This window comes from Myxocyprinus asiaticus, chromosome 2, assembly GCF_019703515.2.
Source record: "Myxocyprinus asiaticus isolate MX2 ecotype Aquarium Trade chromosome 2, UBuf_Myxa_2, whole genome shotgun sequence".
Classification (NCBI taxonomy): domain Eukaryota; kingdom Metazoa; phylum Chordata; class Actinopteri; order Cypriniformes; family Catostomidae; genus Myxocyprinus; species Myxocyprinus asiaticus.
In genome coordinates, this window is record NC_059345.1 from 7,811,986 (window position 1) to 7,826,169 (window position 14,184).

The following is a 14,184-nucleotide window of genomic DNA, read 5'->3' on the forward strand; positions in this document are numbered from 1 at the left end:
CAGGAAAATATAAGCAGTTATGTCACAGTCACATTGTCTGACAGTTCTTTTTATTTTTGTCCTGGTATGTTTATTTATGAGAAGGAACCCTTCCTCAGAGACTAGACTTTTAAAGTTATAAATATTAAAGGAATCTTATTTTTCTTTATTAAATCTTTATTAGGGTTTAGGTTAAGGTTGCACATTTTCAGAAATATTTGTAATTGTCAATCATTGACCTTAACGAATGAAAATGTGTTAATCATTTACTTAAACCAACACTGGACTGGACTTTAGGCAATATGACAACACTCATCAAGTGCTTTTTAATTTGTTGATAAATTAGAAGTGTTCCGTCTTTATGACTTATGAAAATGTAACTGTACACCACACTGGTCAGAACATCAGGCAGATTGTATAGTTATAAAGTGCCGTATGTATATGGTGATGGCGTAGTGGACTAAAGAACTGAACTGGTAAGCAAAAGGTTGTTGGTTCAATTCCCACAGCCACCACCATTGTGTCCTTGAGCAAGGCACTTAACTCCAGGTTGCTCCAGGGGGATTGTCCCTGTAATAAGTGCACTGTAAGTCGCTTTGGATAAAAGCATCTGCCAAATGCGTAAATGTAAATATGTCTTTGTGTGCTTTGTGTAAAATGTCTCAAGTTAAAACAAACTTGCACACCAAAGTTACAATGTTATGATAAAGTTATGATACATATCTTTTACTTCATGAAACAAACAGTATGAACATGCACACGGTTACTTAGAGCAGGGTTTTCAAATTTTTTTAATGCAATGGACCCTAAATATGATGATCTCCTTGCAAGGGACCCTCTTCCAAAAATAGCTATATATTTTCATATATAAAGACCCATTTCTATGTGTTAAAATAGTAAAGTGTGATTATAAAGACAACTATTTGTTTGCAAAAACCGAATGACTGGCTTTTTTGTCATTGTACCAAAGTCAAAAGATCTTGTTAAAATATTATATGAAAAATATGTACTTTAGCTATTAGAGTAATTTTGCATGTATAAACCTAGAGAAACTAAAATAAAATGGTAATGTCAAACTTTTTCATATATTTATACGTTTTTTTTTCTTCAAACTGAGGGTCCCCAGAGCCCAGTGTGAAAACCCTTGACTAAAGGCCGAAACATGCTCCACACAAATACGTGAACGGAGATGTGAGCTCTTTGCCACCGCATTGCCGGTGTGCAGTCTGGTTGAACGTGCTTAACGTTCTTGCGTTACTATGGCGGGAACAAACCTCAGTACTCAAGGGGGCGATAGAGTTAACTTCAAACGTCTGTGCCATTAAAACCTTATTTGTTATTATTCTGTTAAGTCAATAAATATATATTGACTTTAATATACTTGCTCAACAAAATTCTTCAAATGGTTGCTCTGCCATGATAGTAGAGAAGACTCACCGTAGAAGCGGACCGTTCACACTAATCTCGCTACAGCGCCCCTTGTGGCAATGTTGACAGTGCAACGCATGGTTGCACTGCATTATGAATTGCAATCTGACACATTTTAGAATGCAATGACGTGTGAAATTGAGCTTGCGTCTGCTTTCACATACTTGCATAGAGTATGTTTCAGCCCTTAGGAAATCTGCTCCAGATTAAAACGAGCCCAAATACAACACAATATGATGCATAGATCTCTATATTATCTTCAAGGAGTGACTTGACATTCTTGGTAAAGGGAAGCACTATTCTTTATTAACTAATTATTAACGGCAAATAATCTAAGTGTTATCAATCGATTTATTTGCATTGCTTCAGCACACAGTCCCATTGTACATTTGTACATCCCGTTGTGGCCTGTTTTACACCGCATGCATAAGCAGCGCATAATTATTTCAGCACCTATTTAATCAGACTACTACAGGGGTTTTCAGCTTCTGGAGAACCACTGTCCTGCAAGGTCTAGCTCCAACCCTAATCGAACACCCTGTCAATTGTACAGCTATTACTGGATGGCATATTACCATGACTTTGTGTAATGTATTGTGTATTTTGCATTGTATTTTATTAGGAGTGGTCACCAGAAGCAAACCGATCCATCAGTCGAAAGGAGAGGAACAGTCGCCCTGATGACGTGGTTACCTTGACTAATATAGTGTCTGCAGGAGACGAACCCCCACAGACTCCACAGGAAACTACCAGGTACATTTGACTGCTATACATGCACACAGAAGTATGCTTACAAATGTTGATTTATGTCTCCAAAAGCTAGTAAATTTTCCACTTCAGAATGTTCATTCTCTTCAGTCTGAGAAAGATAGAAAGGAGTTGATGTGACATCCAGAACTGTCTTGCAGTGTGGCATGCTATACTTCATCTAAAACATTTTTAAACAGTATCTGTTTATTTAAACAGTATTTTCTCATTATTATACTGTCCTCATATTAATTGAGAGACTACATTGAATATTTTAACTTTGTCACAGCAGCGGACTATTTTAAAGGACAGTTCAACAATAAATCAAAATTCTCTCGTCATTTACTCACTCGATTTTAGCGCTCTGTACCTTTCACATGACTGAGCCGTTGAATTAGCCATGCCCCCTCATTCCAAAATCCCACCCTCTAAAGATAATTTTGAGACCAAAACAGCTGTAAAAATTTTCACATTTTTGTTTGCTGTTTACAAAGTCTTCAGCTGTCACAGAGACCGGTGAGATATCTCTGGACACTTATTTCATTAATATTTTTAAGGGAGTAGGAAAATGTTTTGCATACTTTTCCATGAAAAAAATCGTTTACAGCACCTTTAATGTTGTATTAAACCCATATGACTGACTTCCGTGGAACACATAGGGAGATGTTAGGAAGAATGACAACCTCCATTCACTTTTATTCTATCATTTATCTATACACTGAAAGTGGATTTCTTGTGTTGCACAGAAGACAAAGTCATACAGGTTTGGAGCAACATGAAGGTAAGTAAATGATGACAGAATTTTCATTTTTGGGTGAACTATCCCTTTAAGTGCCTTATTACATGAGAGGCTGTTGTAACTGAAAATTCTCCGTCTCCGTAATTAAAATGCTTTTCAATGAAGGAAAAACAGTCAGGGTTTTTCCTTCATTTACATTTTTTTGGCAGCCACCAAAGCAAAATTTCAGGTCACCGAAGCAAATCTAATGATATTCATCTCGTGTTCAACGCTTTGTAAGTGCTAAATATGCTTCTCATCTGAAACGCGCAAGTGAAGACTGGTTGCACAAGCCAAATAGTTATTATAAATCAGAAAAGAGATGCATGTGAGTGGGGATTTCAGGAGTGAGACGAGATATATTCCAAGTGTATTCCAATGGAATAATTCATGGGATATTGTTAATTGTTCGGGTGACAAGATTCTAAGACTGTTGTGTTTTTCACATTGGCAGAATTAACAGAAAAAGGCAAGAACTCACAACACAGCACTTTAACAACGAATTACCATTGTATCCGGATAACAGAAATGCATTTGCATTTACACATTCTTTGAATGTGGTCAGAATCAGTCCCTGACCACCTCCGAATGTGGTTTCAGTGATCCGATCACTATCCAATCACAATGCGTCTTGGGTGTCATTTATGTGGTCAAGCGCAATCCGATCACCGAAAACAAGTTTTAATGCAAGGTTTAAATGAGGCCTATCTCAGACTTTCTTCTGCAGAACATAAAGATGATGTTTTGATGGAGATATGGGTTTATAGTGGTTTAGTGGTTTATTCCATGTATTCTGAAGCGATACGATCGATTTTGAGTGAGAAACAGACCAAAATGTAACTTTTATTTTTTATTTTATTTTATTTTTTTTTACTGTAAATCTTGCCATCTGCTGTCTCCTTGGCATGGTCATGATTTGAAGCTCGATTACACTTCCTCACCCTTGACGCATGCGCAGTGTACAGCGCGTGTACTGTTCCTTTAAGTGAACTCTTCACCGCTAAAATGTGATTTAAATATGATAAAACAATATATCAGTGTTGTCAATGGCCAATATGCATTCACTGAACACTTTATTAGGAACACTATGGTCCTAATAAAGTGCCTGACGTGGTCTCCTGCTGTTGTAGTTGAAAAAAATATCAAAGAGGTGTGCACATCCAAAACCCAAGTTGGGTACATGTGTGGGACAAAACAAAAAAATAGGCTAATGAACGTCAAGAAAGGAAAAAGATGTCCGCACACTGTAATTAGACTCCAGACTTTATTTAGAAAAAAGGTGACGTTTCGATCTATTAAGTCTTCATTAGGCTGTTGTAGCCCATCCGCCTCGAGGTTCGACGTGTTGTGCATTCTGAGATGCTATTCTGCTCACTACAATTGTACAGAGCGGTTATCTGAGTTACCGTAGCCTTTCTGTCAGCTTGAACATGTCTGGCCATTCTCCGTTGACCTCTCTCATCAAGGCATTTCCGTCCACAGAACTGCTGCTCACTGGATGTTTTTTGCTTTTGGCACCATTCTGAGTAAACTCTAGAGACTGTTGAGTGTGAAAATCCCAGGAGATCAGCAGTTACAGAAATACTCAAACCAGCCCGTCTGGCACCAATGATCATGCCACGGTCCAATTCACTGAGATCACATTTTTCCCCATTCTGATGGTTGATGTGAACATTAATTGAAGCTCCTGACCCGTATCTGAATGATTTTATGTATTGCACCGATTAGATAATCGCATGAATGAGTAAGTGTAAAGGTGTTCCTAATAAAGTGATTGGTGAGTGTAATGTCTATATACAAAATGTTATGTCACTAAAAATATATAATTTAGTGTAAATAGATTTAGCTGACGCCTTTATCCAAAGTAACTTACAAATGAGGAATGCTACAACAAAAGCAATTCAACCTGGGAAGACAGTAACATGAAGTGCTGCCATACAAAGTTCCAGAAAAAAGTTAAAACCCATGTTGTTTGTCATCTACCCAAATATCCATTAGCTTCTTAGAGTACTTCCATAACAAACCAACTTTTAATTAATTACAGTGTTGTATTTCAGGGTGTAGAGTTATTGTTTTGTTTCTGTTAATTATCCTGGCAACAGTTCTTCCCTGAGGGTTTCAATCACTGCTTTTAGTTCAAGTACACCAATTAGCACCGAGTCAGCTGAGCCAGCACATTCTCTAGGTGTGTGTTTGTGTGTGCTTTAAAGGGTGGTATGTTAACAGGATCGGGGGAGGTCAAGGTATTAGCTAAATGAAGTGTCTGCACAAAATTGAGCATGCCTCAAATACATTTGGTACAGATACTGTATATGTCAGGGGTCGGGAACCTTTTTTCACGAAGGAGCCCATTTTTTACATTTTTGGTTGATACGTTTTTTCGAAAGAGCCACAGCACAAATGAATAATTCTACTATTTTCAAAAACAATGTTTTTCAGTCAAATAAAATGTTTATATTGCACAGACTACTCAAAAACACACAAAAAAACCAAACAAATATGCAAAAATGAGTAGGTAACATGTTGCAATATGGAATCGAGTGCATGTGTTTGTGCAGGTCTCCATAAAATTACATATAATTCTCCATAAAGAACTAAAGACAATTATAAATGTAATAATCATCATAAAAAATAAGCCTAATAAATTCTCTTGTGTTCCCAAAAAATGCTGCCAAATGTGTGTTCTAAACTGCGTTTAATACAGTTAATGCTGCCTAGAGAAAAGAAAATACAACTCTGTTTTAGGTTCAAGGTGAACGTGTCTTGTAATACTTTATGATTTAATCACTTTCGTCATTGTTTCTTTAATACAAAGATACCTGTATATATTACTGAACTTGCAGAGTTGCACTCATAATGTGTAAGAGCGAACTGCTCCGTGGATATAAAGCAAACTAAACTCGCAGCACCTCACGAGATGATCGGAGATCATTTGCAGCATTCTCATAGACTACATTATTCTTGCAAACAGAAACAGAGAAAAAGGAGTGCTAACACTTTAAATGCGCTTGTTCCATGAGACAGGGTCCCGTTGCACGGCTCTGTACAAACAGCGAATCAGACACGAGCATTGATGGATTTTCTTTTGTCTGTTCTTAAAAATATAATAAAGCGTGTTTCTTCAAGCACGAGTCTTTTTGACCTAACAGCATTTCTTGTCGTGTCACTCCGTGATATCGGGTCAAACTTACTCGCACATGAAATACATTTGAACAAGGAGCTCACGAACTGGACTGAGCCTCGTCGCATTTGGAGTGTGGCGGGTGCTATTTCACACCCTGGACGCACAGAAAAAATAAACATTTGTAAAATCGCTCAAATGCTCTTAACAGCTAAGCTCAATAGTTATTGGGAAACGAGGCCCAGAACTATAAGCATGTGCGTGTCTTGGAGAAGCGCTTTCATTGCACTCGTGAACAGCGGAGCTCACTGCGTGCACACATCAAATCAGACGCACATCGGCGGGTTTTCTTTCGTCTGTTCTTCAAAATATAGTCAGTTTTCATCAAACGTGTATCTTTGTGTCTAATTTCATGTTATATATCACTCTGAGAAGTCTTACAGGTCGCCTTTCACAGTGGCTGGTACATCAGCAAAATACTCGGCATGAAAAATCTGCATTTGGCAGGTATTCATTTCAAACCTTGTTCACCAGGAGTAGGCTGTACGACAAATTCGGGAGAAAGGAAATCAAAACAGTGTCATTGAATTCAAGCTTTGCAATCGCACCCACAATTTTCCTGCAGAAAGTATTTCTAGAAAGTTTTAAACGTCATGTGTTGGCGAATGGTGAGACACCCCGCGAGCCACTTGATTTTTTTTTTTAACAAAGAGCCACTTGTGGCTTGCGAGCCATAGGTTCCCGTCCCCTGGTATATGTCATTCCATTAAAAGGTGCTTTTTCAGTTTAATAAGGTGATTTGTTTTTTAAAGTACATTTTTGTAATATTTTAAATGTTCTGTCTGATTAATTATGTGCATTTTAAGAGTTAATTAATTAATAAATTAATAACCTTCACTAAAGACTGAATTACAAGTTTTGTGTTCAAGGTAGTGAAACTACAAGGTGGTTCTTAGAGAATTTAAACTGATATTTTTTATAAATATTCACTTTTTAATTAAGGACTTTTTTACTGTAGTAACAGGGTTGCCTTCTCTGCAAATCACAGAATACAATGAAAGCTCAGAGTAATTATTATCTAAGATGTGTTGAGAGAAATGTTGACTAAATATGCTTATTTTATTAAATGCTTAAGTATTGATTAAAAATTGTTCAATGGTTAAAATTGACTTGTACCCAGTATTTATGTGTGCTATGTACTTTTTATGCTTATTTATGCTTATTTATACTTGCAGTCCCTTACATAAAACCATAAGAGAAATTGATCAAAAAAGGCGCTTAACTTGTCCTTGCATAGTTCCCTTCTTGAAAGGATGATGATGCCATTATAACAAAGTTTTCTGTCATTTATTAATGGAATAGTTCCGTAAAAAGGGAAAATATGATGGCAAATATGTTCTTTATTCTTCTTTATTCCTGTCTCTTTATTTATTTAGATTTTAGTTGACATAAAGGCAAAATACTAACTTATACATTTTATATTATATAATTCCAGCGGAATGAAATAGAGTAAAAAGGTAAATAAATAAAACAAAAGGACATAAATATTAATTTGTTTCTCACCCACATCTATCATATAGCTTCTGAAGACATAGATTTAACCACTTGAGTCATATGGATTACTTTTATGTTTCCTTTGTGATTTTTGGAGCTACAAAAGGTCTAATCACCATTTACTTGCATTGTAAGGACCTACAGAGCTGAGATATTCTTCTAAAAAAATTATGCTTATTAGAGTGTCACACTGCAACACATTAGCTTATTTTCCATATTAGCACATTAGCTTAGCAACATGCTAAGCATGAGACTCTCTTTGAGAGTTGCTGCTTATGTAGAACATCAGATCAGTCATTTTAAGGGTTCCATGTCAGTTAGGATGCTGCCTTACAAGGCAGCTCCCTGTTTAGGTAGTAGACAGCAAGGCAGCTCACTAGGTTTTGGAACAGTGCTAACAAGATCTTCAAGACACAATCTGTCCAAATGCTGATAGATTTTGCAATTTGTACAGATTTGTTTCTGTGAAGAGAAATCAAACTAACTCAGTCAAGATATTGGGCTTGTTGTGTGGCAGTTTATTTGGATATTTTAAAAGACGTCCCCTTACAGAAGCTAATCATTTGGCAATCCCAGTTTTAATGGACAGACTTCTGGCTGAAAATTATTCTATGCAGTATGCTCAAATCAAGTTTCTGACCGTGACATTTGATATTTTCTTTTTGTAAATTTGCTTTTTTTCTTTCTTTTTGAAAAACAATACATATCCTGATTGCTTGCACTGCGTTAAACTATTCTTATTTGAGTATAATGTTCCGGTTTCATTACAAATCAAGTTCTATTTTTTTGACAATTTCGAGATTTCCCTCAATTTGTAAAAATCAGCAAAAATTGTGTTAGTAATGCACTTACCATGGTAGTGTATGGGGAAAGGCATTGCATCTGGATGAATGTTAAAATTCACACCGTTTTAAAAATGTATGGCTACAGGTGTTAATATGAGAATAGTATCACAAAATTGCTTTCCGTGTCTACAGTTATATCTAACCTTTCAACTCATGTCATGACTATGCAAAGTCAAACTGGCAACTTTCAATGATACACACAATAATACCAGTAAGAGAGGTGATGTATCTAAAGTACTGTTTTCATGGAGCAAACTTGCAGGAATTACACAGACATTACATCAGTAGTTTGTAATTTACCAACCACTAAAAGAACCATTTAGATATCTTTGCAGCTAAGTGCCTTAACAAAAATATAAGCTGTCACAATTCCATTTTTAAGCCTTCTGGAATGCCTTGTCCCATAGACTTTCATTGTAAGTAGAGCTCGACCAATGATCGGTTTTACTGATGTTTTTAACTAATAATTAAACTTTTCTACTTAATCAGTAATCGTTTAAAAAAAAAAAAAAAAAAATGATAAATGGCACTATCCAATAGCGCCTAAAGCAACATTGCACTACCGTGTGTTCACACGTAAAGGAACTTAATGTTACTTAACGTTAATTTGGTCACCATATTCAGCCAGAGATTTTCAGATGTAATTAGTTTGGTTATCAGGCATATAAACTAAAATAATTTGTATCAGTTGTAAAAAAAAAAACTCCGTATCGGTCGATAGTTAATTGTAAGTGCATTACTGTACTCCCTTTTTTGTTTGTTTACAAACTGAATAAAATTTTTGGTTTATTGTTTTAATTATTTTTGAAATTATTTAAAGGTTTAAATTTATTCAATCAAATTTATTTGAAGGATTAAATCCTTTTAAATACATTTTATTAATGTTCAAATATTTTCAGCTGAACCAATCATCACTGATTTTTCAGAGTAAAATCTTCCTTCTGTTAAAATGATTCTTCGTGCGTTTATTTAAAATGATTCTGATTTCTCTTCTGTCCAAACAGGGCGGGTAAAGACTACTCCTCGGACTGGTCAGACGAAGAAAGCCCCAAGAAATACATTGCAGCTAACGGGGTGGACGAGGAAGAGAAGGTAGTCGGGGTTCGCGTTAGAGCACTGTATGATTACATGGGGCAGGAGGCTGATGAGCTGAGCTTTAAAGCAGGTATTAATCCATACTAATATTTATTAATGCCACACACACATGAACATACATACATGGCCGGCTGAGTTTGAGCAGAATTGTGGCTTGTGGAGTCTATGGATTCATAAAACCCTTTTTTATTACTCGTCCTTTTCTCCTTCAGTACCTTATTGTGGATGATAGTGCAGTTTTTCAACAGTGCAAAAGGCATTGCACGGTTTTACACTTGTAATTCAATGGTAATGAGAAAAGGATGGAAATGAACCAGGGCTTATGAATCCGAGCATGCGTGCATGTGTGATATAGTGTGGAAACCACAGGACTAAAAGGACACACAAAACATGGTTTTATTTGAGACTTCTCGCATATGTTTGATTTGAGGAGCTTGATAAAACCCATGAAAGACAATTATTAAAATGATTGTTCATCCAAAAGTGTAAACTGTTGTCATCATTTACTCACCCTCATGTTGTTCTAAACCCATATGACTTTATTTCTTATGTGGGAACACTAAAGGAAACAGCAGGCAGAATAGTTAGTCTCAGTCACCATTCACTTTCATTACATGGAAAAAAAAAAAGATGCAATGTAAGTGAATGCTAACTGAGGCTAACATACTGCCTATCGTCTCATTTTGTGTTCCACAGAAGAAAGAGAAGAAAGGGTTTGGAAACAATGAGTAAATGGTGACCGAATTTACATTTGAGGGTGAACTATCCCTTTAAGCCTTGTGTGTTATTTTGTAGTTTCCTGTTTTGAACAGCATGGTTCAAATCCTGAAAGGCTTAGCCTTTCAAATAGATTAGAACCGTATGACTGTATTAGCAACTACCAGTGAACTGACACAAAACACAGACTTACCCATTTGATTTGGTGCTCCATTACTGAAATGTATTTATTTATTATGGCTGTGTTAGCGTTTGCAAGAATGCAGAGCAAAATGGGCAAAACATTAGGAAAAAAAAAACTCGTACTGAGTTGGTACAAGTTTTAACATATCATGAAGAGAAATGTTGTAGTGGACTGATCAACTGATGATAGAATAATCTGGAGTTCTCTATAACCTAAAGTGACAAACACCTCCCAAAGGTCACTAAACAGGAATCGGTAAGAACACTATTAGAGCAGTTATAAGCCCTTTTTTCTCAAGAAACTGGCAAACTTAATTTTGTCAGCCAGCACTTAACACAGTGAAATGAATTACGCCACATGTGACCCCTGGTGGCCATTCCCGTGGTGGTTTGAGTTTTATTTGAGCACTCTAAACCTGTAAGTTCCTGAAAGATCTCCAAAGACTGTCAACAGTTTCCCCAGTAACCCCTCACAAGGGACAAGGTTTTGAGAGACTTAAAATATATAGTATATATTGAAGTTCCTCAAGTATACAATAGGATATTTAAGGCAAGTTTAGTTTGAACAGTTTAGGTAAATGTAACATTAAAGAGCCTGGTTTATGGTTGACTTGGCCACACAATTGCTGAGGGGGGTGTGTGTGTTCCAAACATAGTTGCATATCCAGCTTTTTCCTGAACGTGAAAGTGTTCCACGATTCATAACGGAAGCCTGTTTTCGTTTTCTGGTCTCCAGTGTTTTCACTCGCATCGGCGTATGTTTTTAGCAGATAATGTGAAGTTCAGTGTATTAAATTTGTAAAAACAATTACCAAATTAAAAAAAACGTGGCTCCAGAGTTGTGATGGCCGTCTTTTGACAGTGCCTAGATATCATTAACTACTTTATGTCAGCCAACAACTGCACAAGTTTTTCATTTTTACTCCAACTAACACTTAAAATGGTGGTGGTTCTCCATCTGGATCGCTCGTTCCAGTAGATACTAGAGGTGGGCATTTTCAAGTAATTTTTAAGTTGAGTACTCTTAACCCACAAAAACGAGTAATCAATTACTTGTAAAATTAAAACGCAAGTTAAAAATAGCACATTATGACATATACGTGAAATGTATATATTGTTTTATTTACAAAAGCTACCAAGTACGCTTTCAAAATAAGATAACTTCAACAAACTTTACTTTTGAGGAATAAAATGAACCATCAATGCTGATGGCATTAGGGTAATGCACATATATGAACTCTGAGTCTACATAAAGGCCATCATGTTTTTATCATTTCAAGACACACACAAGAGCAAGTGGTGAAAGTTGGCTTTTTATTAAATGTGCTCTGCCCGTGTTAAGATTCAGAGTTTCTTGTACCGCTTCGCAGTTTCTTTCCACCATAAAAGCAGATCCTTGTCCGTTGTTTTGCATGACTCGAACAAGAACGAATACCAATAGAGTAGAATACAATAAGAATCAAAATAGTACAAGTATTGCTAGAGCTACACTAGGCTTTGCATTCAAAAGCACAGATGCCACCATGTCGTCTTCTCTCATCAGAGACAACACCCATCCACACCGCGCCTCAGTGGACTCAATTGTAAATGCGAAATTTGGTGAGAGATTCAGAGGAAAACTGCAGTTTTCAATGCTGCTCACGGCAGGCAAATGTGCAAAGCAATTTGCGATATTCGAGTAGTGTTTTTAATAGTCGACTAGCTGGAACAGAATGAGTACTCTGAAGTCGATTACTCATGCGTATCCCTAGTAGATACACTGACTGTTTTTCGGTTCTGGTCTCCAGAAGAAGCACAGTCATCATGGCGCCAACAAGCAGTTACTCAGGAAAACTTGATACGTATATATTTGGATTTTCGTTAAAACGAAGTTAAACTGAATTGCTTTGCGTTCGGATGCATGTAGTAGGTTGAATCTAGATGTGGTCTCTTCTCACATTATAATGTAGTTTAAACTCATTATTTCATGTTCAATTATTTATTTATTTGGTAAGTAGCCGTGTAATAAGCTGCTTACATGTCTCCCTTGTAAAAGTAAGGCGTGGTATTATGAAATGCATATTTCTGTATTTTTTCCTATAGGTGAAGAGTTAATGAAGCTTGGTGAGGAGGACGAGCAGGGCTGGTGCAAAGGACGGCTTCACAGTGGAGAGGTGGGACTTTACCCTGCTAACTACGCCCAAGTCATCGCATCTTGATAACCCGCTCTGCCCCGGGCGAGACCCCCACCTTTTACGTGGCAATCCCAAGGTTGCATCACACTGAACTATGGCAATTGTGTTGACAACACTGCCACAACTACATGACAGATTGGATGCCACAAGGCGCAAGAATAACCGACAAGAGTGCACAGTTTTTGCTGACAAACTAGAGGACTTTAAGAAGAATTGTTAGTTTTCCTTTTTGTTCTTGGGCTTAATACAAAGACCAGTGCCTTTTATAGTAAAATGCCAGACAATTTCACAGTAGAGCTATTGTTATATTACATGATTGAATGGACACATTTTATGTCTCTACAACATCTGCTATCATTTTGTTCCCAGGACAATATGTATGAATCGCCACTGTTGAATTTAATTGGGAAGACCAGCTATGACCTTTCATAATCGCAGTCCTATTATTTAGTATTTCACATTTGACCTTATATTCAGGTTTTGCAAATCTTTCGTGAGAAGCGTGTTAGTGTGTTCATATGATTTGTGTAATATGTTAGAATGCTATAGTTACTCTGCAAATGGATGATTTTGACTTCTGAAGTGAAGGATTCTTCCTAATGCTTACAATGTTCCTATGTTTCATATTTACCTTTATGTTTTCACAAAGATATCTGGATTTGTACAAAAGTATCACTGGCTAGATGCTCTTAATCGCCCTTTGGAAACTTGTAAAGGGAATTCCAGAGAGGAAATTGTTAAATTCTAAAATCTATTTGGTGGGATTGTTTTACTTTTTTAATTTCTTTTGGTTTTTATATGGAAAGCAGGAAAAGCTTCTAAGTTGTGTGTTGACAGAAAGAGGGCACGACTTTATGGTGTCTCGATTAGGCTTGTTGAGGTGTGTTTGCGTGTGTGAGTGGTATAATGGGAAATATGTCTACATTTTCTGCCTCCGATATGCCCCACTGTGAACATGGTTTTTCATGAAACTTCTGTAACAGCCAATACTAATCAATGTTTAAAGAAAAGTTATAATAAATATGAATGATATATCATTGCTTTCTTTGTGTAGTGGCAATTGGGCAATTTCTACAAAGACATGTGGCGAATGTTTGGTTTAGTAGCGCCCTTTTATTAATGTTTTATATGTAGTCTGTGTATGGCTTCTTAAAGTAATACATTTTGTGATTATTTACTCATCCTCATTGTTCCAAGATGACTTCATTCCGAGGAACACAAAAGGAGATGTTATGCAGAATGTTAGCCTCAGTCACCATTCACTTTCATTGCATCTTTTTTTTTTTTTTCTTCAAACGATGCAAGTGACTGACGGAGGCTGTTATTCTGTCTAACATCTCCTTTTGTGTTCCACGGACAAAAACGTTCATACGGATTTGAAATAAAAGTTGAGCTGTCATTAGGCACATGTTTGGGCAATGCTTAAAAATGAACTGAATGACATGAAATGAGTATGTTTACATGTACACTAATATGCTGATAACTACCAAAATCATTTTATTCAAAAAAAAAAAAAAAAGAAAAAAAAAGAAAAGTGTTTGCTCTAGATTTGAAGTCATTGTA

At 36.5% G+C, this 14,184-nt stretch overlaps 1 protein-coding gene across 6 annotated transcripts in view; it reads left to right on the forward strand.

Moving 5' to 3' along the window:
* The window catches only part of LOC127412015 (protein kinase C and casein kinase II substrate protein 3-like), a 63,774-nt gene extending 50,112 nt beyond the window's left edge, over window positions 1-13,662 (forward strand). For 5 of the 6 annotated variants that reach the window (XM_051648037.1, XM_051648044.1, XM_051648053.1 and 2 more), the window contains 3 exons: window positions 2,030-2,160; window positions 9,457-9,617; window positions 12,530-13,662. In XM_051648037.1, the coding sequence (XP_051503997.1) occupies window positions 2,030-2,160; window positions 9,457-9,617; window positions 12,530-12,645 (408 nt within the window). In that variant the 3' untranslated portion in view covers window positions 12,646-13,662. The remainder of the gene's footprint in view (window positions 1-2,029; window positions 2,161-9,456; window positions 9,618-12,529) is intronic. The other variant, XM_051648074.1, reaches the window with a different exon arrangement.
* Window positions 13,663-14,184: the final 522 nt, after the last annotated feature.